This window comes from Pelobates fuscus, chromosome 1 (genome assembly GCF_036172605.1).
Source record: "Pelobates fuscus isolate aPelFus1 chromosome 1, aPelFus1.pri, whole genome shotgun sequence".
Taxonomy (NCBI): domain Eukaryota; kingdom Metazoa; phylum Chordata; class Amphibia; order Anura; family Pelobatidae; genus Pelobates; species Pelobates fuscus.
The window spans coordinates 101,591,890-101,615,880 of NC_086317.1; the positions used below are offsets into that span (position 1 = coordinate 101,591,890).

Sequence of the window (23,991 nt, forward strand, 5' to 3'; positions counted from 1 at the left end):
AATTTCCTTATTCAGAACACATTTTGTGCCAAGCAATCTAAAAATTATCATAACATTCTAAATAATATTAATTTGTACTATAGGCATATAATATGTATAAATAACCAGCATTTTAACCAATCTGTGTTTAGACCTATCTGTGTTTACACAGCCTCATGTATTCATTTTCTGTGTGCTGCTTAGCTCTACAGAATTGTAATTTCAGTATAGCCTAGACAGGTCTTTTAATAATGCTATTGTCAGATTTCATCTTGCATCTGCCCCTGGGCATTTGATGAACTGATCTTATTTTCAAGGTGACATTTTATTAATTACGTTGTTTGCCTTTTAATTTTAGTCAAACACAACGCAGCCCTCATGTTTTTTACCGCCATGACTTAATTAACCAACTTCAGCATAACCATGCTCTTGTTACTTTGGTGGCAGAAAACCTTTCCTCCTACATGGATAGTATGCGACAGTACTCTAAAGGTAAGAATGTCCTTGTGTGACCTTTTTTATTTTTACTTTTATAAGCTAATTTATCTTTAGTATGCAATTTCTTTTGTACTGCAAAACCAAAATTTATCGAGCACTGTAATTTTTTTTATATAGATTGGAAAAGAGTGGTGGTTGTTAGGAATCGTTTCACACCTCTTAAAATAGTGTGTGAGTTTTATTTCCTTAATGATTGTCTGTGAATATCTTCAATTTTCATAATCTGGAAGAACATGAATAGTGTAGGCATTCATGGAAATTCATATACGCTCATAGATTAAGCAAATCTTAGCTTGTTTGTATTTTTTTACACTATGAGCAGCAAAACAACTTTAGCTTAACAAAGCGGTTTTGGTGAATAGATCATGTCCCTGCAGTTTCACTGCTCAATTCTGCCATTTGGGAGGTAAGTCACTTTGTTTATACAGCCCTTGTCACACCTGTGCATGTGACCTACAGTCTCCCTTTAGATTTCCTGTGAAGCCGAAAATGTTTTAAATTCCTTTATTGCACAGTCTCTTCTGCTCTTTTAATAGCATGCATGAGCCTCCTGTATTAAAGTTGAATTAACAGAGCAAGAGATAAAAACTTCTAAAGTAAACACACTGTGCTGTACAATTTGATTTTAAAATTAAACCATTCTTTTCATGGACACTCTGTGAGTCACAGGCAGAGTAGGTGTGGCTAGGGGAGCACAAACAGAAACATAAGTGATTTAATTCCTCAATAGCAGAGAATTTAGCAGTAAGACTGCCCCAAAACTGCTTAATTAATCAGTTTTCTTTTAACACGCGTTTGTACTACTGAATTTCATAAACTAATGTACAGAACTTTTGGTGTCATTCCTTTTGTGGCTGGCGATAATTAACATACAATTTTTTTTTACAGCCTTTATTTAGTTGTAACAAATTCTTTAAATACATATTGATTGACAAGAAAATATTAAAATACTTGTACTCCTCAATAATGTAATAAGAATATATGCACTTACATAGTGTACATGTAGAAACGTCATCTGTAAGTAGAAAAATGCTGTACTTTAGCTAACCGGCATTGTTAAACACGGTTACAAAGTTTTTCTCACTTAAATCATAACAGATATATATATGGTTGCTGACATTTGTGTTCTGTAAATATAGCATGTTCTTTATTAAAACAAATGTAGAATTTGAGAATCGTCCATATTTTCTCAAGATTGCTATTCTTTTAATGGTTTGTTTGATTACCACCAGAAAAGAATGCATATAATGGCGTTTAGCAAAGACGTCAACAATGCTAACAACCTGCATTACCTGTTCTTCTTTGGTTACTAAATAAATTAGAAACTGTGTTGGCTTTGAGGAATGTGGAGGCCTTTTTAGACTTTACTGCCTGGATACTTTGTAAACTAGAAGAATCTTTCAAAATATTGCTATGTGTTGAAATTTTACATTAAACTTGATCTTAACCAAATGACATTAATAGTTACTGAGATCATTAAAATTACCAGGTTTGTTTAAAATGTTTTGTCATAATGGAAACTCTTTATGCTGAATATTCTTCCCAGTTCTGGTAGATAGAAGAAAAACCATGTCCTGTATCATCCTAAATAAGAACTAAATTCATTTTTATCGAACATAAATGTATAAATATTTTTTTTTTTTTTTTTTTTTTTTTTTTTATATGGCTAAAGCATTTTACATGTGATTTAATGGAACCCGAAATTGCAAGTAGCAGCACTAATGGTTTATGATTATCCCTGTCATTATTTAAACATTCAGAATACCAAATCTGTTTTACTTGCAGAACATGGAGAATATGATCCACAGACCGTGAGACCAGGAAGCCGATACAGCCATGTTCAGGAAGTTCAGGAACGGCTAAACTTTCTAAGGTAATATTTAACTTCCTCCTATTAATTACATACCTGGAAGAGTCTGTGTAAAAGTTACGTTGAAGCTGCGTCGAGTTTATGAAATGCTTTTCTTTCGTGTTCGGTTATTCGTGTTCGGTTATTCATTATTTTTATTTTTTTAACGATTGTCAATTATGTATCACAGAGAACATGGCAGAAACATGTAAATCGATTTCATAACCTGTTTACTAATGAAACCGCTTTCTTTAAAAGGACACTATAGTCACCAGGACAACTACAGCTTATTGTATTTATTCTGGGGAGTATGATCATCCCCTTCAGGCTTTTTGCAGTAAACACTGTCTTTTCAGAGAAAATGCAGTGTTTGTATTACAGCCTAGGGATAATTCCACTGGTCACTCCTCAGATGGCTACTAGAGGTGCTTCCTGGGGCAGTACTGCACAGTGTGCAGCGCTGACATTCAGTGTCTCCACCCTCTGCATGGGAACACGGAACTTTTCTCATAGAGATGCATTGATTCAATTCGTCTCTATGAGGAGATGCTAATTGGTCAGGGCTGTGTTTGGCTTGTGCTCTCTCTGCCCATGATCGGCCTCCTCAGTCTCAGCCAATGGGGAAGCACTTTGATTGTCTCAGAGAATCACATCTGATGGTACCAAGCAGACAGATCAGGGGCAGAGACCGCAGCAGAATTGAATACAAGTAAGATTACTATATTTAGGGAGGGGAGGGGGGGGGGGGGGGGCAGGGTAGGGCTAAATGGTGTTTTTAACACTAGGGTCAAGAATACATGTTGGTTTTCCTGACACTATAGTGTTACTTTATTGTTTTTATAGCATTACCAGTTTTAATAATTTGTTTATAATCTTCAGTTAAACATATGTCAGTATTATCTATAAGATTATTTTATAGTGCAACAATGTTTGTTTCTACCAAGAAGCATCTAAATATGACTAACCCTGTATATTAATTTCCTTCATGGAAATGCTAAATCGTAATAATCTCACACACCGCTTTTTGTGATTGTATTATGTTTTTTAGTTTGGTTCAGTTAATCCATATCAGTGGAAATATGCACTTGTGCAATTTAATTATCTGTTAGTATTGCTATTGGTGAACATTGAGCACATCTTGTTTCTAAGTTTTGTGTGCAGGTCTCTATAGCTCGCTCTCTGCCAGTCCCAAAAGTAGCTTTGTTTCTTGACCTTCTCTGGATTTAAAATTCCAGGTAACCTAGCAAAGTGAGTGTCAGAATGCATTTTCAAGGTCGTATTAATTTATATACTTGGTCAAACATGTAGGAAAAAAAACAGATCACTCTTTCCTAATTGAAAAGTTAGTCAATGTATTTGGTTTTATTTTTAGATTTTTGTTGGATCTATGCTATTTCAATGAGAAATTAGGAGGCAAGCACTAAAGCATTTTGATCCATTCAATGATGAGATGTCAAATCCGTTACCTTTTTGGGAACATGTTATCGTTTAAACTAGTATGCACTGCATACCTCCAACAGGTTAATACTGTAAAAAGGCTCAGATACCTACAACATGAGGCAGTGCCAAGCTTTCAATAGATTTCCAATTAAAAAAGTAAGGTTGTGTTAAAATTTGTTTCTTCTGGTTGACCTTTTAAACATTATCCTATTTATGTCCTTTTTTTTTTTTTTTGTATATACAGGTTTTTATTAAAGGATGGTCAGCTTTGGCTTTGTGCTCCTCAGGCAAAGCAGATTTGGAAGTGTTTAGCTGAAAATGCAGTCTACCTTTGTGACCGTGAAGCCTGTTTTAAATGGTACTCCAAGCTCATGGGGGATGAACCAGACCTGGACCCAGACATTAATAAAGACTTCTTTGAAAACAATGTGTTGCAACTAGATCCATCCCTTTTAACAGAAAATGGCATGAAATGTTTTGAACGCTTCTTCAAAGCTGTGAACTGTCGGGAAGGAAAGCTTGTAGCAAAACGGCGTGCTTACATGATGGATGACCTGGAGCTCATAGGACTTGATTACCTCTGGAGGGTGAGCATTTTCCTCTCCCTTTGGTCCACAGATTGTTAAAGCCTGTGAAAACAACAAACCAACAATTTCAAGTAGGATATGTACAGTTATAATTTGTAGTCCTATGCTTCTAGACAGGCCTTGCATTACTTGTTAGTGCAAGCTTACCCGCGACATATTGGTATTGTAATGTTTACTTAGAAAGGAAAATTGAAACCCTGTATAAACCTACAGTGATATTTTCTGGTGATTTTGAGGGCCCTGGACATCTACACAAAACTTCATGTTTTTGTTCTACCAGTTTTCTATCATTTAGCTCATACTCCGATTTATATCCGTAGATTCTGTGGGAGGTTTTGGAATGAATATGTACAGTGACTAGCTAACTGGTATTAACTGTGCAAGACATTTAACAGCAGCAGAGAGTGACCATATTGATGTCACATAACATGCATTATTTTTAAATGTAAAGGTGCTTTCTGTAAATAAGAACTTCTGTCAGGTTGTACAATGTCACCAAATCCAAAAATTACTCCAGCACTTCACCATATGATTTTAGGTTTTCTTGTGGCAGAATGTCAGCTGTTTTGGCACTGTGGTAGGACAGGCCATTTAAGTGCCACACGGGCACAGCTTACCATTTGCAATGTACTGTGTTATTGGAGGACCAATTGGTTTTTGCTACCTATGTTTTCTTTATATTTTGCTGTAACATTGTTCATACCTTTTTATAAATAATTTGTGTTGAGGACTATGCCAAAGAAAGCACATAGCACGTTAAGGCTACTATATAATTTTACATTACAAGCCCATGCCAGAAATTCCAAATCTTTATTTTTGGTACTGTACATTGTATTGCTACCGCTCATGACTCGAACAATGGGTGGGCTAGCAAGCACTGTATAATTTTCAAAGTTTACAAGAGCTGTTGAGTTGCAACCAAGCATACGATTTCTGGTTTGTATGAGCAATATACTATTCCATTCTTGTAAAGTTAAGAAAAGGCCTGTTATGAAGACTGATGCAAACCCTTCCTGTTTCAGGTTGTGATTCAAGGTAGTGATGACATTGCAACTCGAGCAATAGATCTTCTGAAGGAAATATACACAAACCTTGGTCCTAGGTTGCAGGTCAATCAGGTAAAGATTGATTACTTGTTTAGACATTTTAATTTGCCTTTTAGTACGTTTATGCAATCTGTTTAGTGAACTACTAAGTTAGTCCTGCATATGGATTGACCGATTATCGGCCTGGCCGATATTATTATTATTCTGAATTTTCAGCAATATCGGTATCCGCCTATAAAGATAACAATAATGCAGACCAGGGGCCTGGCAGTCCTGGGGGGCCCACAGCACACTCTTGCTTCTCTTCTCAGCAGCTCCACTGTCTAAATCTCGAGAGTCCCGCACACAGGCTGCGAGAGTTAGACAGGGGAGTTTCTGGGAAGGGAAGTAAGTGTTGCTGGGCCCCCTCTGCAGAGTCCATGCCACCAGACCACCAGGGTATGGCATAAACCCCCTCCATAGCCAGGTAAGAAGCAGGGAAGGAGGACTAAAAACAAGATGTTTAAAAAAAATAATACATATTTAAAAAAAAATTAAATGTCCTCCCCTCCCCCACCCCATTTTACACACACACTCACCGCATTTACTATACACATACATACATACGTATATTTTGTGCATTTACCTTCATAAAAAAAGATTTGCAAAAAAATAAATTTATAAACATGTTCAGTTAACAGTAGATTTGGGTAAAAATTGTTTATTTTTTATCAAAACTGTAAATGTACATTCAGTGGTATAGCAGTTGGCCTCTTAAACATCAAACTCTAAACTTTAAGGTCATCGCATTCAGATACCTAATGACTGTATCCAGCATAAAAAGTCCTGCTAATTTGATTTTGACACCTCTGCAGTCATTTTTTTCCCTTTTTTTTCTTTTTTTTTTGTTCTCTTAAATGCATTATTCTTGACAACTTAGTTGTGCTCACATCATCGAATAGACAGTAAGAAACAATGAGCAATGTAATTAAAGTGGAATGAGTGGTGGTTGGTTGGCATATTCAATGCCAGTTGAACTTGGACTGCATACAAATATGTAAGAATGCTATTCATAATAAGCTTTGTTACATGTAAAACCGGCAAAAAATAATAATTTTGACAATGTTTACAAAGCAACTTTAAATAAAACCAACCCTAAGTGGATTTAAGGACCCATCTTCCACAAAGCATTGCAAAAGGCATAAGGCCTTCCTTTAAATTTAATTCTAGGACTTTGTCACTTTAGTTATATAATTAAAGATACTACTTCAGCACCAAAACAACTTAATCTGAAAGCAGTGATTTTGGTATATGTTTGCTGACCCCTTTTCCCATCAATATATAAGCCATTGCCTTTTTTAGAATTGTCCAACTGTAAGTTTCCTGCTAGATTTCTCACTGCTTCCTTTTGAGTCCAGAACATTAGCTGTCATACAAAAACAATGCTTCCGGCATAATTTAAAAACATTTAGAATTTGGTTTCATATTTGTCCCCTGAAATATTTTTCTCTGTTTAGGTGGAGATACATGAGGACTTCATTCAATCTTGCTTTGACCGTTTGAAGGCCTCGTATGACACGTTGTGTGTACTGGATGGTGACAAAGACAGTATTAACTGTGCAAGGCAAGAAGCAATACGAATGGTCCGGGTGTTGACTGTCTTGAAAGAATACATAAACGAATGTGATAGTGATTACCACGAAGAACGGACAATTCTTCCAATGTCAAGGTTAGATATATCTATATATCTTTCTTTCTACTTGTAAGTAATTCAGTAAGAACTGAAAACCAATGAGTTTAAAATGTTATTTACACCATACTAAATGGGACTGTGAATTATCTGTGTAACAGGCTTTGTATTTCCGTTGCTATATGTCTAATTGAAGCTGTCATTTGTTTTCTTTGGATGCTTAGGGCTTTTCGGGGCAAACACATAACTTTGGTGGTGCGTTTTCCAAATCAGGGTCGACAAGTGGAAGATTTAGATATATGGTCTCACACAAATGACACAATAGGTTCTGTTCGCCGTTGCATTCTTAATCGGATTAAAGCCAATAGTGCACATACTAAAGTAGAACTTTTTATTGGTGGAGAACTGGTAGATCCCTCTGAAGACAGAAAATTGATTGGCCAATTAAATCTCAAAGACAAAACTGTAAGTACCCTCTCATATTTTAAATCATGTTTACATATGTTGTACACAATTGCTATATTTTGCCGGGGTCAGCCTGTTTTAAAACTATATCTGACACTATCTTATTGCAAACTTCTGTATTCAATGGATGTGGATGTGGAAGTATTTAAACGTATTTGTTGCCAAATGCACTTAAACTATTCTGGACACACATGCTGCATTGTCATACATATGCTTAAATTTAAAACTGCGAGTTGTTAGTGTCAAAGATTTGTTTGCTAATGTCCACAATCCCATTGGAAACAGAATAATTTATTTTCAGCTATACCATGTTAACGATATATAGCAAGTAAAGCCACCATTGTGATCTCGAATGTATAGATTGATGGATCTTTACCAAGATGTATTAAGACCGTTCCATTCTAGATTGGTCTGTTATTTTACAATGTCATCAAATACTTATTGAAATTGGTTGATCTTTGTCTTTTAGCTAATTACAGCAAAGCTTACGCAGATAAGTTCAAATATGCCTTCAAGTCCTGATAGTTCTTCTGACTCATCAACTGGCTCCCCTGGAAACCATGGAAATCATTATAGTGATGGCCCCAACCCAGAAGTTGAGAGCTGCCTGCCTGGAGTGGTTCGTAGACTGACATCTTAGATACATGTTCTATTTTACTCTCTTCATATTCTATAATTTATTTTTTAAATCCTCTAGCTTGATGCTGTACCAGGTTATTAGTAATGATGTGAACCTTTAGAAGATTATTTGTTAATTATAAGGAAGATGTTATTCTCCACGTTTTACAAAATGTTTTAAAAAACGTTTTACAAAATGTATAGCAGTATGTCTGTACATTACAAAAAGTGGACTATAATTTTCTGGGGGATAAGGATGTTTATTGCATAGACGCCAGTGATTCTAAAAGATGTTGATAGGTTTCTGTTTAGGCTGTCCAGCATTTCATCTTGACTTTTTTTTTTTTTATTCTTTATTTTTACTGTGCAAAGAAATATAACAATATGCACGAGGTACCCCAACGGCATTCCTCTGCAGATTTTCAACAGTTATAACAATGGGGTATACAGGGTTGCTTGCACATTTTTAGTTAATTAGTTTTAACGTAGCTTAACATGTCTAGTAACATCTTGACAGTGTAGTAGCATAGATGAGCATATTTAAGCTAGACATTGCTTAAGTGAAAGGGTTGCTGACTTCAGGTTTAAGCCTGAGGTGATGGGTCACTGATTATAAAGTATAGCATTCTAGGTTGTTATATATGTAGTTAAAGAGCAAGATTTGGTAAGACCTCAGCATCTGTAATAGTGGGATTTTACTCCACACACATCCCCCAGTGTGGCGAGGTGCCCGGCATTAACTCTGGAGCTCAGTAGCAGGTAATCGCCCGAGAGGCACAAGCTTATTGGCAGCTGCATCATAAAATAGAGTAGCATAAGGTACCTGAGTAGGACACATTGCTTATGTTGTATGCTAAACCTGCTAGGTTGCGCTGCGGGATATGAATAGTCCCAGGGACAGTTCAAGATCACCCTCTGCCAGCTTTATTGACTTAGTGAGGTAATCCGGAGTGGGAGCCGATGTGGGGCAGGTTAGTGCCATTTTGCTAGGCTACCGCCGCGGTCCGTCTGATGTGTGTTTCAAGGGGGGTCCATGCTTTTCTTCGCGGGTTGTGGAGTACCCATCTCACCACGCTGTTATGGGGCAGACCGCCGAGAGTTCTCCCTTCTGGCGCCCTCCTTTGTCTCGGAGTGTTCGCCACCTGAAGGCTGTCCAGGCGTGTTGGCAGTGAGTTGCAGCGGTACGTGGTTTGCGGGAGCCGTTTCAGTGCTGGCACCCGCCATTTTGGGTGAGACATCCTCTCGCCTGTGTCCCTCCATCTGGGGCTGTGCGTGCAGCTCCAGGTCTGCAGTAGTGCTGTGGTGGACCGGGATGACCCCCACTGGTCCAAAGGGGAGGGGGGAGGGGGATCCGCGATGCCCTGCAGGACTTCGGAGCTGGGAGACCGGCCGCGTCAACCTCTCCGCATCAACCGCTAGGCCGCGGGTCGGACCTGCCACTCGGAGTGCGTGTGATGAGTCCATAATGTTCCATCCCTTCTCCTGCCGAGATCACCGTGGGGTGAGTGTGCATTGTGCCCGGTTGGTTTAGCGGTGTCTCGGTTTTTGAAGCTTATATTCTGCCATTTAGTCGGAGCTCCGGGTGGATGCGACTACCTGGCATGGCGGTCAAGCTCCGCCATCTTGACGTTTTCTTAATTTTACTTTGTGATCCTTTCTGACATCCTCTTTTTCCTGGAGAATATTTGGCTGTCACTTAACAATGTATTATATATATCTGGAGCACATTAACTAGACAGTATAGGGAAATGGCCACGACGCAAACCACCTGCTTTTTGGATTATAGGTTATATATATATGAAATTTTGCTTCCCAGCGTAGCAGAAAAATGCATATAGCAATCTAGGATCAAGCCACGTTTTTTGGTATCTATTTATCTTGCTGCCAAGCACAAGTGTAGTTTGTAAATCTGTTTTAATACAATATCATCTGTATATGTACAAGCAATATGGAATGATATTTAAAGTGCATATATCTAACCTAGCCCAGACTATGTGGCTGCCCAATCACATACTTTCCAATGCAGCTCCATGGACGTCTTTGCAAGGCAGCTGCTCTTTACAATTGTGGCCTCTTGAGTTTAGCTCTACAGCACTAAACAACCAGGAAGTAACAGAACCTGTTGTCTGACAGCTATAGGGTGTAATATGGTTATTTTATAAAAGTGCCAATTTCTCTTCTTTTTGTAAAATGAGGAAAAGGCAAGCTAAAGTGCATTACAAGTCTGGAGTGTCCCGTTAAGTACATCACTTTGCCAGTTTGTTTTTGGCAAATGCCATAGGTAGCAGTTGCCATCTTTAGCAGTTGCCATCTTTTAACATTTACAATCTTTTGGAGTGAGGGGGTTCTTCCCATGCATTAATTAATTTTTCCCCCCCCAGATAATGTCTTTACATCACCGGTATATATCTTTTCTATGGCAAGTTGCAGACTTGGGCAGTAGCTTAAATATGCCACCACTTCGCGATGGCGCCAGAGTGCTTATGAAGCTGATGCCCCCAGGTAAGATTATATATAATACCCACATTTTATATATTATGATAAAGTGCATGTTGTGATCAGTGAAGGAGTCTATATTGCCCCTAGATTTCTAGAGAAGTATATGACATGTAACCCCAGGGGGAGTATGTATGATATGCAAGATAAAATGTTTAGAGATGGGCCCCTGGGTGGAGCACTTGTAGAGTAGGGCGGGCCTCCACTCCTCTGTTTACAAGCAGGTGGGAGACATAAGTTTTAGGCCAGGAATGATGGCTCTCTCCAACCCATTGCTAAGCTGCAATTAATTTGCTGCAGCAGTGGGAATAAACCCCTCCTGCTAGGCGGCAGGCAAGGGAGATTTTTGGTTTCTTCTTTGGAGGTTGGAAGCAGTAGGCTGGCTTGGAGCACTGGAGTGCAGAAAGTTTACAGTCAAGGTGACTGAGCACTGGAGTGCAGAAAGTTTACAGTCATGGTGACTGAGCACTGGAGTGCAGAAAAGAGACCGAAAATAAGGTTGGTGGGACCTGTGTTTTAAGTTTAGCCCTTGATAGATGGGGATCTAAAAGTCAGTAAGAGCTCAGATAACTTGGTTTTCATTTGCAGGGAATTCAATTACATTTGTATTGCTGCTGTCTCTTGAGCAGATTTCTCAATAAATTGCCTGGAGTTATATTGAAACCAAAAGACCGCGCATGTTTTATACCCTAGAGGACAATGCTAATTGCAATACAGGATCACAGAATGTATTTTTTTTCTTAATTAATTGCTTGAATGTAATAATTTATTAAAGGATCACTATAGGCTCAGGAACACAAACATTTATTCCTGACCATATAGTGTTACAACCACCACCTAGCCCCCTCATGCCTCCATATATATAGTAAAAATCTTACTGTATTCGAGCCAGAAGCTGTAGCTCTGCATGCTGTTTGCCTAAATTAAAACAAGCAGTATGCTGACCTCATCAGAAGTGGTAGCCTGATCCAATCACAATGCTTCCCCATAGGACTGGCTGAGACTGACAAGGAGGCAGATCAGGGGCAGAGCCAGCATGATTCAAATACAGCCTTGGCCAATCAGCATCTCCTCATAGAGATAAATTGAATCAATGAATCTTTATGAAGAAAGTTCAATGTCTGCATGCAGAGGGAGGAGATACTGAATGTTTGGATGCATTTTAGGCAGCCATGACCCAGGAAGGGATCTCTAACAGCCATCTAAGGAGTGGCCAGTGAAGTTATCACTAGGCTGTAATGTAAACACTGCATTTTCTCTGAAAAGACAGTGTTTATAGCAAAAAGCCTGAAGGTAGTGATTCTACTCACCAGAACAAATTCAATAAGCTGTAGTTGTTCTGGTGGCTATAGTGTCCCTTTAAGTATGTTTTTCATGTTTGAGTGGAGGCTTTATCAGGACTTTACTCCTAAAGACTTTGGCTCAAGCCGTTTGTGTATGTCTGTTGTGCCTATGGATAAATTTAATGTGTTTTTTTTTTTTTTCTTTTCTCTTAACTTCCTATTTTGTCTGTAATCTTGTTAATCATTTTTATAGTCTCTGTAGAATATATTTAGTTATTAAATGGCTGTTATTACTTCTCCCAAATTCTAGATAACACTATAGTAGAGAAACTCAGAGCGATTTGTTTAGATCATGCAAAACTCGGAGAAAGCAGCCTGAGCGCATCCTTGGACTCTCTTTTCTTTGGTCCATCTGCTTCACAAGTTCTGTATCTTACAGAGGTTGGTGATTCGTATTTTAAATCTCATTTTCTGTTCAATGCGAACGATCTGTAAAATGGCTAAATTAATTGTAAGTATTCACTCATTTATACTTTCTCAGAGCTTGGAGTTGATACTGATCAGCCGCAACATTAAAACCAATGACAGGTGAAGTGAATAACATAGGCTATATTGTTACAGTGGCACCTGTCAAGGGATGGGATATATTAGGCAGCAAGTGAACAGTCAGTTCTTCTAAAATGTGCAAAAATGAGCAAGCGAAAAGCTCTGAGTGTATCTGAAAAGGGACAAATAGTGACGGTTGGATGACTGGGTCAGAGCATTTCCAAAATGGCAAGTCTTGTGGGCTGTTCCCGGAATGCAGTAGTAAGTACTTGCTAACAATGGTGCAAGGAAGGACAACCAGTGTCATGGGCGCCCAAGACTCATGTATACACTTGCGGAATAAAAGCCATTACGTCTGGTCCAATCACACAGGAGCTCTACTGAAGCTCAAATTGCTGATAAACTTAATACTGGCCATGCTAAAAAGGTATCAGTACACGCTAGCTGCAGATTAGTCGGAATGCCCATGACAACCCCTGTCCACCACAGAAAACAACTTCAATGGGGACATGACCGTCAGAACTGGAGGTTGCCTGGTCTGATGAATCATGTTTTAATTTTTTGGGGAAGCTGTGTGCGTTACTTACATGGGTAAGAGATGGTTGCAGGAAACACTATGTGAGGAAGACCGGCCGGTGGAGGCAGTGTTATGCTCTAGGCAATGTTCTGCTGGGAAACCTTGGGTGCTGACATTTATTTGTTACTTTGACATGTACCATCTCCCTTAAAATTGTTGCAGGCCATGTACACCCCTTCATCGCAATTTTGTTCCCTGATGGTAATGGCCTCTTACATCAGGATCATGCATCCTGCCACACTGGAAACATTTAAAGGAATGGTTTGAGGAACATTACAAGTTCAGATCAGATTACAAGTTAAGCATCTGTAGTATGTGCTTAAACAAATCCAATCCATGGAGGCCACAACATTCTCCTGCTAATGTCTTGATGCCAGATAACACAGGACACGTTCAGAAGTCTTGTGTAGTCCATACCTCAACCAGTCAGATCTGTTTGGGCAGCACGAGGGGGACCTTTGTGATATTAGACATCTTGTTTTAGTGTTGTGGCTGAACAGTGTAAATTTATTTATTCTAGAATACAATCTGTGTGTATGTATGCACATAACATATAATCCTGTAAAGTGTTGAAGGAAATATGCTGCAATAATAGGGAATTATTAATTATAATTGGGAATTACATGCATTTCGGCTTCAGAAGTAAAAGCATCCATTATACATACTGATAGTTGTTTGCTTTCTAGGTAGTGTATGCCTTGCTAATGCCTGCCAATGCACCTCTGGGAGAAGATGCCAGTGATTTCCAGTATAACTTCTTGAAAAGTGGTGGTTTGCCTCTTGTTTTGAGCATGTTGACTCGGAATAACTTCCTGCCAAATGCAGACATGGAAACAAGGAGGAGTGCCTACCTCAATGCTCTGAAAGTTGCCAAATTGCTGCTTACAGCAATTGGCTATGGCCATGTCCGGGCTGTTGCTGAAGCTTGCCAGCCTGTTGCAGAAGGCACAAATACAGTTTCACCGGTAAGATTTGAAGATTGTATGTTTACAAATGGTAACTGAGAGGCAGTCAAATTTTTTTTATTGTAATAGGTTAATGCAATGTTGGGGTTACAGTTGACTGTGAAAAGTATTTTTTGCAACCTTGTATCAAGGTTTGGGTGATTTCTAACAGGTACTTAATATCCATATTTTAGTCTAAATATAGCTGTTCTAACTATGTATTTTTGTCAGCAGCCAAGCGGGTTTTATATTTTCAGGTCAAGCCGCTACATTAGAACAACCAAATACCACTTATCACTTCGTTAATAGACCTCGCTAAGTAATCTCCTAGTTGTATGCAGTGTTATATAAATATGCAATGGTTGCCTGAACTCTTAACATTTTGTTAATTTCGTCAGGCTACCCATGATCAAGCAGTGGTGCTACAAAATGCCCTACAGAACATTCCGAATCCAACATCAGAGTGTATGTTGAGAAATGTAGCAATACGCCTCGCACAGCAAATATCGGATGAAGTAAGTTGTGTGTTTTTCATTCATGTCCAATCAGAATTCAGTTTCTAGTAAATGTTTGGCACACAAAATGACACACTTTAATAAACCAAAAATAATTTCTTATTGCATTGTGTTTTTTATATTTTTTGTATTTTTCTAGGCTTCAAAATACATCCCAGACATATGTGTTATTAGAGCAATACAAAAAATTATCTGGGCTTCTGGCTGTGGATCTGTCCAGCTAGTATTTTCTGCCAATGAGGAAATCAGTAAAATTTATGAAAAGGTAACCATGTGATATTAATACATAGTTCATATTTTAAGTTAAATATATAAATCTACTACACCGAAATGTTTACTTTATTTATTTATTTTTATTGAGCTTTATATTTTTTTTGATATTGGTAAAGGTTTTCTAGAAATAAATTTTAGTTCTAAACTTCTCAGAATATCTTTGTAGATTGGAGAGAGCGTATGACACAGCCTTAGATATTGATAAATGATCTGACAACCATTTATGATCTTACTTTGCTCATTATTTTGGGTTTGTCAGTGCAGTGCAGGTATACTAGGCAAAGATACCAAATAGCAGTGAATGTATGGGTCAACAGAGTGCCTCAGGAAACTACATGTGTCACATTTAATTGAAAATGGTTTCAAAATAAAATGCAAGATGAATGTGTAGATTTGCATAGATAAAAAATACAAAATATATCTGTTGGAGATACATTTGGCACCCTAGTCCGGTAGCATTCCTCTTTTAACTGCAGTGCAGAGTGATCGCCACAAAGCATTGATTGGTGGTAGAACATGGTTAATCATAAATCAAAAGGGGTTTAGAGGTAAACCTACAGAGAAACAAAGACCAATCCTAATCTTAGTGATGTGAGAAGTCTTGTTAATATAGGCAAATCCACTGAAATTGGGATGTCAGGACTCAAAAAGTTGTACACTACCAGACAGGTCTAGAATTGTCCTAATTTCAAGCCTTGAGGGGTACATTTTTATTTGCCAGGACTACATTTTTACTTTCTAGAGGGTGAGTGGAAACTTTGAGCCTTGCTTTTTGTAATGTTTTCTGCACAAACTATTAGATTTTTTTTTTTGTTTGTTTTTGTCTGAAATCTCTTGCCAGAAGTCTGGAGGAAAAAGCAGATGGTATAAAATATATTTCTTTGATCCCACAGACCAATGCCGGAAACGAACCAGATCCAGAAGATGAACAAGTGTGCTGTGAAGCTCTAGAAGCGATGACCCTCTGTTTTGCTTTAATACCAACGGCACTAGAGACACTCAGTAAAGAGAAAGCATGGCAAACTTTCATCATTGATTTGCTTTTACACTGTCAGAGCAAGTGAGTTCATGTAATTTCACAGACTGAATTACAGCTGGGATTTTAAGAAATTGCTCATGTACTGGAATGAAGGCAGATTCTAAATGAGCATCTTAATGTCATATTCACCTGGCTTTTCTAGCATCTTGTACATCTAGTTAACTTCACTCAGTTTAAAGGAGCACTCTTTAAAACTGTTTCTTCTTATTAAAGTACTTTGAGTGCCTGGAGTCCCCTGATGCCATTCCTTTATTCAGTGTTAAACTGTTTTTGATTGAATGAGGGTCCACAGCCTATGCCCCACGTGAGATATAGAAAACAAGTACAGGGTGCGCCAAGAACAAAGTGAATAAATAATAGAAAAAAATACCTGGGAAACAGGCAAATTAAAGTCTCTAATACACAGGTATATTCTTCAGAAATTCTCAAGACGTCTTGGGTCAAATCCTCATCAGCATATATGAAAGAAAAAAAACACATAGGGGACCAATGGTGCAGTAACTTAAAGGAGTGTGGCCACAGACAACACTGAGGTTAAGAAATGCCAACTCACATTTATGGGAGCTATAACCAGCTCGAGTTAAAACAGCATACGGTGGTATTTAAACTCCCCACATGTAGGATATTCCTCTGATAATATTTTCACTGCTGGTCATATGAAATAAAAACACAAGAGAAGGCCCATAGTGCTCTCTATATTAAAGTGTTGGATAAAATAGATGTACTTACAATTTACAGAGCAGACAAACCACTCTGTGTAAAGCGCCTGGGTGGAACAATCCCACCATGGATTCTTTGGATGGTATAAAAGCTTCAGATATTAGAATATGCAAGGTAAAAAAAAATTAGGATAAATATAAAAGTATTTAAAATTAAAGAGACTAACCAAAATATTAGGTAGTCATAAAAAAATATACTTTTTATTTAGACTAAATACAACGCGTTTTGCCACAAAGGGCTTCTACAAGTGTACATCATAATCACCATTCTTTGAAGGGTTTTGAGGGTTACCCTTCCTTTCAGGTGTGCAGCCTCCCCCTCCCCGTTGTGATCAGTTTGGATAGCGCTGTTCCATCCCTCTTTTTTTCTTTATTATTCCCACATGAGATATGGCTATGGTGGAGATTACATTCTTGCTTAGCCTTACAAATTTATACCAGCAATGGGTGGCTGCATTGGCTAATGCTTCCTCATTAGTCCATGCAGTACAGAAGGGCCCGGTGGGCTACGGTTATTTATCGTGTAGCAATAAGTCATTCAATGTTTTAACCATGAATAGTGAAACACCACCATAGGACTCCAGCTACTATAACCATTTTAATGAGACAAAGTGGTTTAAGTACACTAAAGTGTCCCTTTAAGTGTCAGAAATAAAATTGATGGTCAAATTCTTATAGAGAAATTCCCACCATGGAAGCCAGTGGCATCTTCCTACAGGTTAATTTTCTCTGATAATTCCTTCACCTCCAGAGTTTGCTCACTTATCTAAATCATAATACACTGTCATCCCACTCAATCCACCAGTTTGTTCCTTTTGGATGTGATGTTTAGGCATATATCTGTAAAGAAACACTACTTTTTTTACTGTAGGGTAAGTGATAATATTCTAAAGGTAAAGTAGATTCCGAATTATATAAACATGGCGTTATGTACATTTCATTTTGCAACAATGGGGGTGGCTTAGAAATGGGTATGTTAAAATACCATAAAGTTACAGCTAGTATTTCCACTTTTGAGAGTATAGAGCAACTATAACCAACTTGTAATATTTATAAACAATTAGTTTTATACACAATCTATAAGCAGAAAATAACAAAAAGTATCCACACCACTGTTGAGCTAGTCCAGGTGTGTGGGTACTAACTGGAAATCTAATCAAATAATATAGAGTATAATAAGTAAGAAATATCAATATGTGATCATATTCATCAGTAAAGGGTCAGAAACAATCAATTTATATCCACAGCCAAATGGCTGTGCCTCCCTAGCTTGCTATAAATGTCTAAACTGGTTCAGACTCCTGACTTTAATCATATATGTGTGGTCAATGTCTGAAAAGTAAAATTATAAATATCTTAGACTGCAAGCCTGGTCTGAGGAGACTATGTCCAGCATGGGTAAATTAGGGACCTAGGCAGTCTGGAAGCAATCTGTAAGGAGAAATTACTGCCTAATAGGTCAAAATGCTGCAAAGTTATCCGTAAAAAAAAGTGGGGTGGAAATAACCTGTTAAGGATTATAAGGTAGACAAGCCACAGATATAGCTGTAAAAGGGAAAAATGTTCACAATATAGATAACCCAATAAATACAAGCTATCCAGTTCGCTGCTATACAATCAAAACCAACAAAATAATAAGCAGTGAGAACTGTGACATCCCTGTCAAACGGTCTAACGGACCTATAGTGGCTGTCTGTAATGCCTAAATGAAAAAAAACAGGTATAAGTGTATAGATTGTCGCACTAATATGAAAAGACCAAAGACGGGAGGAAGAAAAAAAATGACAGGTTCAAACGTGCTAATGTGCAGGACCATACTTAGAGTGTTGGTCCCTGCGCATGGTGACAGAGTGCCCTGTGTAGTAAGTGAGAAAGAAAAGAACACGACGCGCGTTTCAGTGCCACTAGCGTGCACCTTCGTCAGACTCAGCCCCTTACAGTGTTACTGTTATTGGAACATTAATTCTCTCTAATTTCCTGGCAAATACTAATTTAGATGACAAATAATGATTGAAACCAGACTAATCTGCTGTTACATGCACAGCATGACTTAAAATGTGACTGAAGAATGATGAATTGAAGTATAGCTTTGCAAATGTTTAAGATTGGTGCTCAAAGAGTAACCAGCTGTTTGTATGTGGTCTTTGTAATAGTATTACAATCCCAGCATTTTCTATTTTTCAGACTTGTTCGGCAAATGGCACAAGAACAGTTCTTTCTCATGGCTACTAGATGCTGCATGGGACACCGACCTCTGATCTTCTTCATTACTTTGCTGTTTACAGTGCTTGGGGTAAAACTCACGTTAATGTTGTATAGCATTTCAGTGATGATTAACTTGTTCTACAGGCATGCAGAACCCAGACCAATTTACTTAGACAAAAACTTATTACAGGCAAAATTATTTGGCCTTGCCCATGAGCAGTCTGACAAAGTGCTCATCTTGCTTGTTTGCCCCTGACAGGTGGTCTTTAGTAAGCCTGACTTCCTTGATATTCCTGCACTTAATATAGTGGACTACACCAACTATATTTTCAGTGTTGTCGCAGAAAACTAGAAAGCACTTAAACAAATCTATAAAACCCGAATTAGGCACTCTGTAAACATATGTTCCTTGGAACACATGATAATTGGGAAAGAACCCATCTAAATAGTTCATCTGCTAAACACCACAAAACACTCTCTGTTGGAATGTCTAGAACCTGTATAGATTCTATATAGATTCTATTAATCACACTTCTTTCCATGTGGTGCCATTGATTTGAGAGAATAATTTATAACTGTGGGAAGTCATTCCTCAAGCCTCTTGGCCCACTTGTTATGCCCATCCCCTTACTTTTTTATTAATGGATTTTGTTTATTATAACCCAACAGAGCACTGCTAGAGAACGAGCAAAACATGCTGGAGATTACTTTACTCTGTTAAGACACCTGCTGAATTATGCCTACAACAGCAACATTAACATCCCGAATGCAGAGGTTCTACTTAACAATGAGATTGATTGGCTGAAAAGGATACGTGTAAGTAATATCCTTACTGTATTTGAATTTTGCATCTGGTGGCATTTAAATTATGTATTCTCTCGTGGAGATGGAAGACTATCTTTCATCCGTTAAATTGGGTGTCAAAGCAAGCATGTGATGTCTGCTTCTATGGTTTTAGGATGATGTGAAGAGAACTGGAGAAACCGGTATTGAAGAGACCATCCTTGAAGGCCATCTTGGAGTGACAAAAGAATTACTAGCATTTCAAACACCTGAAAAGAAATACCATATTGGATGTGAAAAGGGAGGAGCAAACCTTATTAAAGTAGGTTTTATTGGTTACTGAAAAAAGTTGAAATATCAGTAAAATAATCCATTGTAAAGGTTTGTCCCATCAGTATTTCATGTTAAGTCAAGCTGTGCATTTCTATAGTATACAAATATTCACAACTAGATGTGTAACAGGTAAAAAAAACGAAAAATAAAAGAATGTAGCGCTTATCATAAAAGAAGATATAAAGGTAATAATCACCTTAAGTATAGTATTCCTTATATTGTGGATAACCTTGGATACCTATTAATGTAAATAGAACAGTGCAAATCTTACGGCGTAAAGGTATATGGATAAATATAATGCACGAAAAACTCACAAACTGAGAGCTATAAACCTAGCTCTGATGTAAATAAGGAGGTATATGTTCTGTCCTGGTGGGAATATATGACGAAAACATAGAGTAGCACAGTATAAGATATCGTATTAAATCCAGATGCCAAGTGGGTACTTATATACATAGAGCCCCTATGGCTCAGTTATAGCGTATTGTGCAATTAGGGACTGCACTCCCTAGATGGGTAGTAAGTAGTAGTAAAAACTGGGAACCAGGATAAAATTTTACAATTTATTAAATCACTATAAAAACAAGAAAGGAACAGTGTCCATTAGTTTTACCGGAACGCGTTTCACTGCACAGTGTAGCTTCCTCAGCCGGGTATATTGTCTGATAATCCTAGGTTCACCATTGACTGTTTTTATATGCCCCCTTAATAGGGTGAAACTTTTCTGGTGTTTTTTTTCTCCGCAACTTAATTACCAATCTCAGGTAATACGTTTGCGGTTCAAGCCTCCTTATGATACCTGATTGATACAACTGACGGACACTCTCTCCTGGAGCTCCGTCGAATTACCATTATTAGTATGTTCCTGTGTCTTTCGTTTAATTCCATACTAATAATGGTAATTAGACGGAGCTCCAGGTGAGAGTGTCCATCAATTGTATCAATCAGGTATCATGTGGAGGCTTGAACCGCAAACGTATTATCTGACAGTGGTAATTACGTTGCGGAGAAAAAACCCAGAAATGTATCACCCTACTAAGGGGGTATATAAACAGTCAACGGTGAACAAAGGATTATCAGACACTATACCTGGCTGAGGAAGCTACACTGTGTAGTGAAACATGTTCCGGTAAAACTTATGGTCATTGTTCCTTTCTTGTTTTTATAGTGATTTAATAATTTTGTTAAATTTTATCCTGGTTCCCAGTTTTTACTACTACTTACTAACCATCTAGGGAGTGCAGTCCCTAACTGCACATTACGCTACAACTGAGCCATAGGGGCTCTATGTTTGTAAGTACCCACTTGGCATCTGGATTTAATAAGATATCATATGCAACTCTTACATATCCCCCCCACCCCCCCAGGACAGAACATATACCTCCTGTAGAGGTGGGTCGCCTGTATGGACCCGGACGTTATTTACACCAGAGCTAGGTTTATAGCTCTCAGTTTGTGAGTTTTTCAGGCATTATATTTATCCAAATATCTTTACTCTGTAAGATTTGGACTATGTTCTGTTTATATTAATAGGTATACATGGTTATCCACAATATCTGGAATACTATTCTTAAGGTGATTATTACCTTTATATCTCCTTTTTTGATGAGGTCTACATTCTTTTATTTTTTTGTTTCTGTTTGTGGTATTTGGAAAAGTTTCACATGACTGTTTAGCTGCTATTATTTTATGCTGTTTTTGGTAATATTTCATTTATTCAGTTTCATTTCATATAACGCTAGTACCTACCTATCTATCTGGTTAAAAAAAAACAAAAAAAAAACACCTGATACTTTAGAGGTAATTCTGATCACTCTAATGGCTAAATAAAAAAAAGTTTTATTGTATTTATGTATGTGAGCGATTCTAGCAAATCTTGTAGCCAGATGCAAATTGTAAATGTCCACCAACTTCATGCACACTGGTCAACATACATTCATGAGATCTCTGGATTCCAGTGCACAAAATATGCACACATAATCGGCAGATGACATTACCATTCACCTTTTTTTTTTTAATTATATCCATTTTAGTGCTGGTAAATGAGCCATGCATTATAATCTCGAATGTAAGGTGGATTTGTCATGGTGCTTTAGGCACCCCTTTTAAAGTTGTCTTTATTTTTCAACATTTTGCAAGAAATTTGTCGGTGTCCCCCAACTGACCGTGTTACTCACCAATGTAAGAATTCAGAGTGAATTTCACAAAACTGCCAATTGAGAGAATTTTTCCAGTTCAGCTATTTTGACCTTTTTAAAAAAAATTAATTCTCTATTTAGTGAATTACCCTAGGAGTTTTATACTCATCCCAATAGCTAAATAAAAGTTAGATATGGATTGCAAATATTATGCTGTGCGGTTTTAATAATTAATTTACATTATATGCCAGGCTATGTTAGCACATGCTGCACAGACTAAATTGACCCGCACAGTGCCTTATGCACTTGGACTGCACTATTCAAGGAATGCTAGAGCAGACATGTAATTGTGCATCTCTGTCGATGTTAGAGCTTGCATGACTGTGCATGGAACTTGATTGGACAATGTTGCCATGGACACGGCATGAAACTCATTGGTTATTTGGATGGGTGGGGGATTAATTCTCATGCACTACCCCCTGTAAGTGTTTCATTAACGGTTACTGGAATAAACAAATGAGGATCTGTCACTTTTAGAGACATTACAATTGCACAGTAACAGTTTGTTGTCAACAAAAGTTTAAAGCTCGATGCAAGTTTCTGGTTGTACATAGATATATTAAAGAAAAAAACATTGAAAAATGTTTTCCTACATGCAAATATTATTTTAATCATTTTAGCCTTCTCTTGTCTCTAAAATGTTGTAATGTACTTCTACCTTCCTACTTTTTTTTAGGAACTGATTGATGATTTTATATTTCCTGCTTCCAATGTGTATTTGCAATACATGAAAAGTGGAGAGCTGCCTGCAGAACAAGCTATTCCAGTTTGCAGTTCACCAGCTACAATAAATGCCGGATTTGAACTCCTGGTGGCATTAGCAGTGGGATGTGTTCGCAACCTCAAACAAATTGTTGATATATTAAATGACATGTATTACACAGGTATCTCAACTTGTAACAGATTGTTCTGTAAAACAATAGTGAAGGTTTATTTGCGGTTATATATATGTAATGCTAGACCTGATAGAGAAACCACATTTCTTACATTTTATATGCTGGTCTCAAATATTCTTGTTGGAATCCCAAACAGAATCCAGTGAATTAATTTGAACAGGTTAAATGCACATACCTATGTTTTTATTGAGAAGTATACATACATACATTATTAAGAGATAATATAGTCAGTGTTATGTTTACAGTATCCTGAATTATCAACTGGTTTGCTACCCACTTGCCTGTAACAATAATATTCCGACTGACTGATTTGCCCTTTTAGTTTATCCACATTTTGCCAGATAATCCATATCAAAAGGTATATTGCCTTATGATTGTTTTTCTGCTGAAATTGTAATATCATGGCTACTTCCCCCATCTGACAGATATTCAATGATCTGTTATAATATATAAAATATCCAGTTTTGGCAAATTGTTTGTATGACTGTGCTTAGGAATAATCTTGACAATTAGTGCAGTCGAACAGAAGTAAAGATGGGTATACATATAATATACACGTTAGAAATACTTTTAAACTCCTATTAATTGTAACACTTTACTGCTCTGCAAGATGTGCAATTAACCCACTCTTGTTTTGAAGTGAATAGCCCTTTTCACTCTTTTTCGATCTCAGGTTGTGAAGCACTTACAGAATGGGAATATTTACCTCCAGTTGGACCAAGACCTCCCAAAGGGTTTGTTGGACTTAAAAATGCTGGTGCTACGTGTTACATGAATTCTGTTATACAGCAGTTGTACATGATTCCTGCAATCCGAAATGGGATTCTTGCTATTGAAGGCACTGGTAGTGATGTTGATGATGATATGTCTGGGGACGAAAAGCAAGACAATGAGGTAATTGTAAAGTGTAGTACTGCCAGTACAAAATCCACAACCTTCTTTGTGTAGGTCATAGTTTGCACGGACAAGTCCTTTGTCACGTCATCTCCTTTCACACTGCTGCCTGTAACGTCCTCAATCTGCAGAAATCATG

The 23,991-nt window shown here is 37.7% G+C and overlaps 1 protein-coding gene across 8 annotated transcripts in view; it reads left to right on the plus strand.

The window, feature by feature from the left end:
- The window catches only part of USP9X (ubiquitin specific peptidase 9 X-linked), a 119,719-nt gene that overhangs the window by 81,093 nt on the left and 14,635 nt on the right, over nucleotides 1-23,991 (plus strand). For all 8 annotated transcript variants that reach the window (XM_063450119.1, XM_063450118.1, XM_063450122.1 and 5 more), the window contains exons 14-31: nucleotides 338-471; nucleotides 2,263-2,350; nucleotides 4,011-4,353; nucleotides 5,376-5,471; nucleotides 6,896-7,107; nucleotides 7,293-7,533; nucleotides 8,003-8,152; nucleotides 10,533-10,653; nucleotides 12,241-12,371; nucleotides 13,740-14,018; nucleotides 14,396-14,512; nucleotides 14,652-14,777; nucleotides 15,679-15,845; nucleotides 18,728-18,836; nucleotides 19,418-19,564; nucleotides 19,707-19,853; nucleotides 22,739-22,946; nucleotides 23,632-23,852. In XM_063450119.1, the coding sequence (XP_063306189.1) occupies nucleotides 338-471; nucleotides 2,263-2,350; nucleotides 4,011-4,353; nucleotides 5,376-5,471; nucleotides 6,896-7,107; nucleotides 7,293-7,533; nucleotides 8,003-8,152; nucleotides 10,533-10,653; nucleotides 12,241-12,371; nucleotides 13,740-14,018; nucleotides 14,396-14,512; nucleotides 14,652-14,777; nucleotides 15,679-15,845; nucleotides 18,728-18,836; nucleotides 19,418-19,564; nucleotides 19,707-19,853; nucleotides 22,739-22,946; nucleotides 23,632-23,852 (3,037 nt within the window). The remainder of the gene's footprint in view (nucleotides 1-337; nucleotides 472-2,262; nucleotides 2,351-4,010; nucleotides 4,354-5,375; nucleotides 5,472-6,895; nucleotides 7,108-7,292; nucleotides 7,534-8,002; nucleotides 8,153-10,532; nucleotides 10,654-12,240; nucleotides 12,372-13,739; nucleotides 14,019-14,395; nucleotides 14,513-14,651; nucleotides 14,778-15,678; nucleotides 15,846-18,727; nucleotides 18,837-19,417; nucleotides 19,565-19,706; nucleotides 19,854-22,738; nucleotides 22,947-23,631; nucleotides 23,853-23,991) is intronic.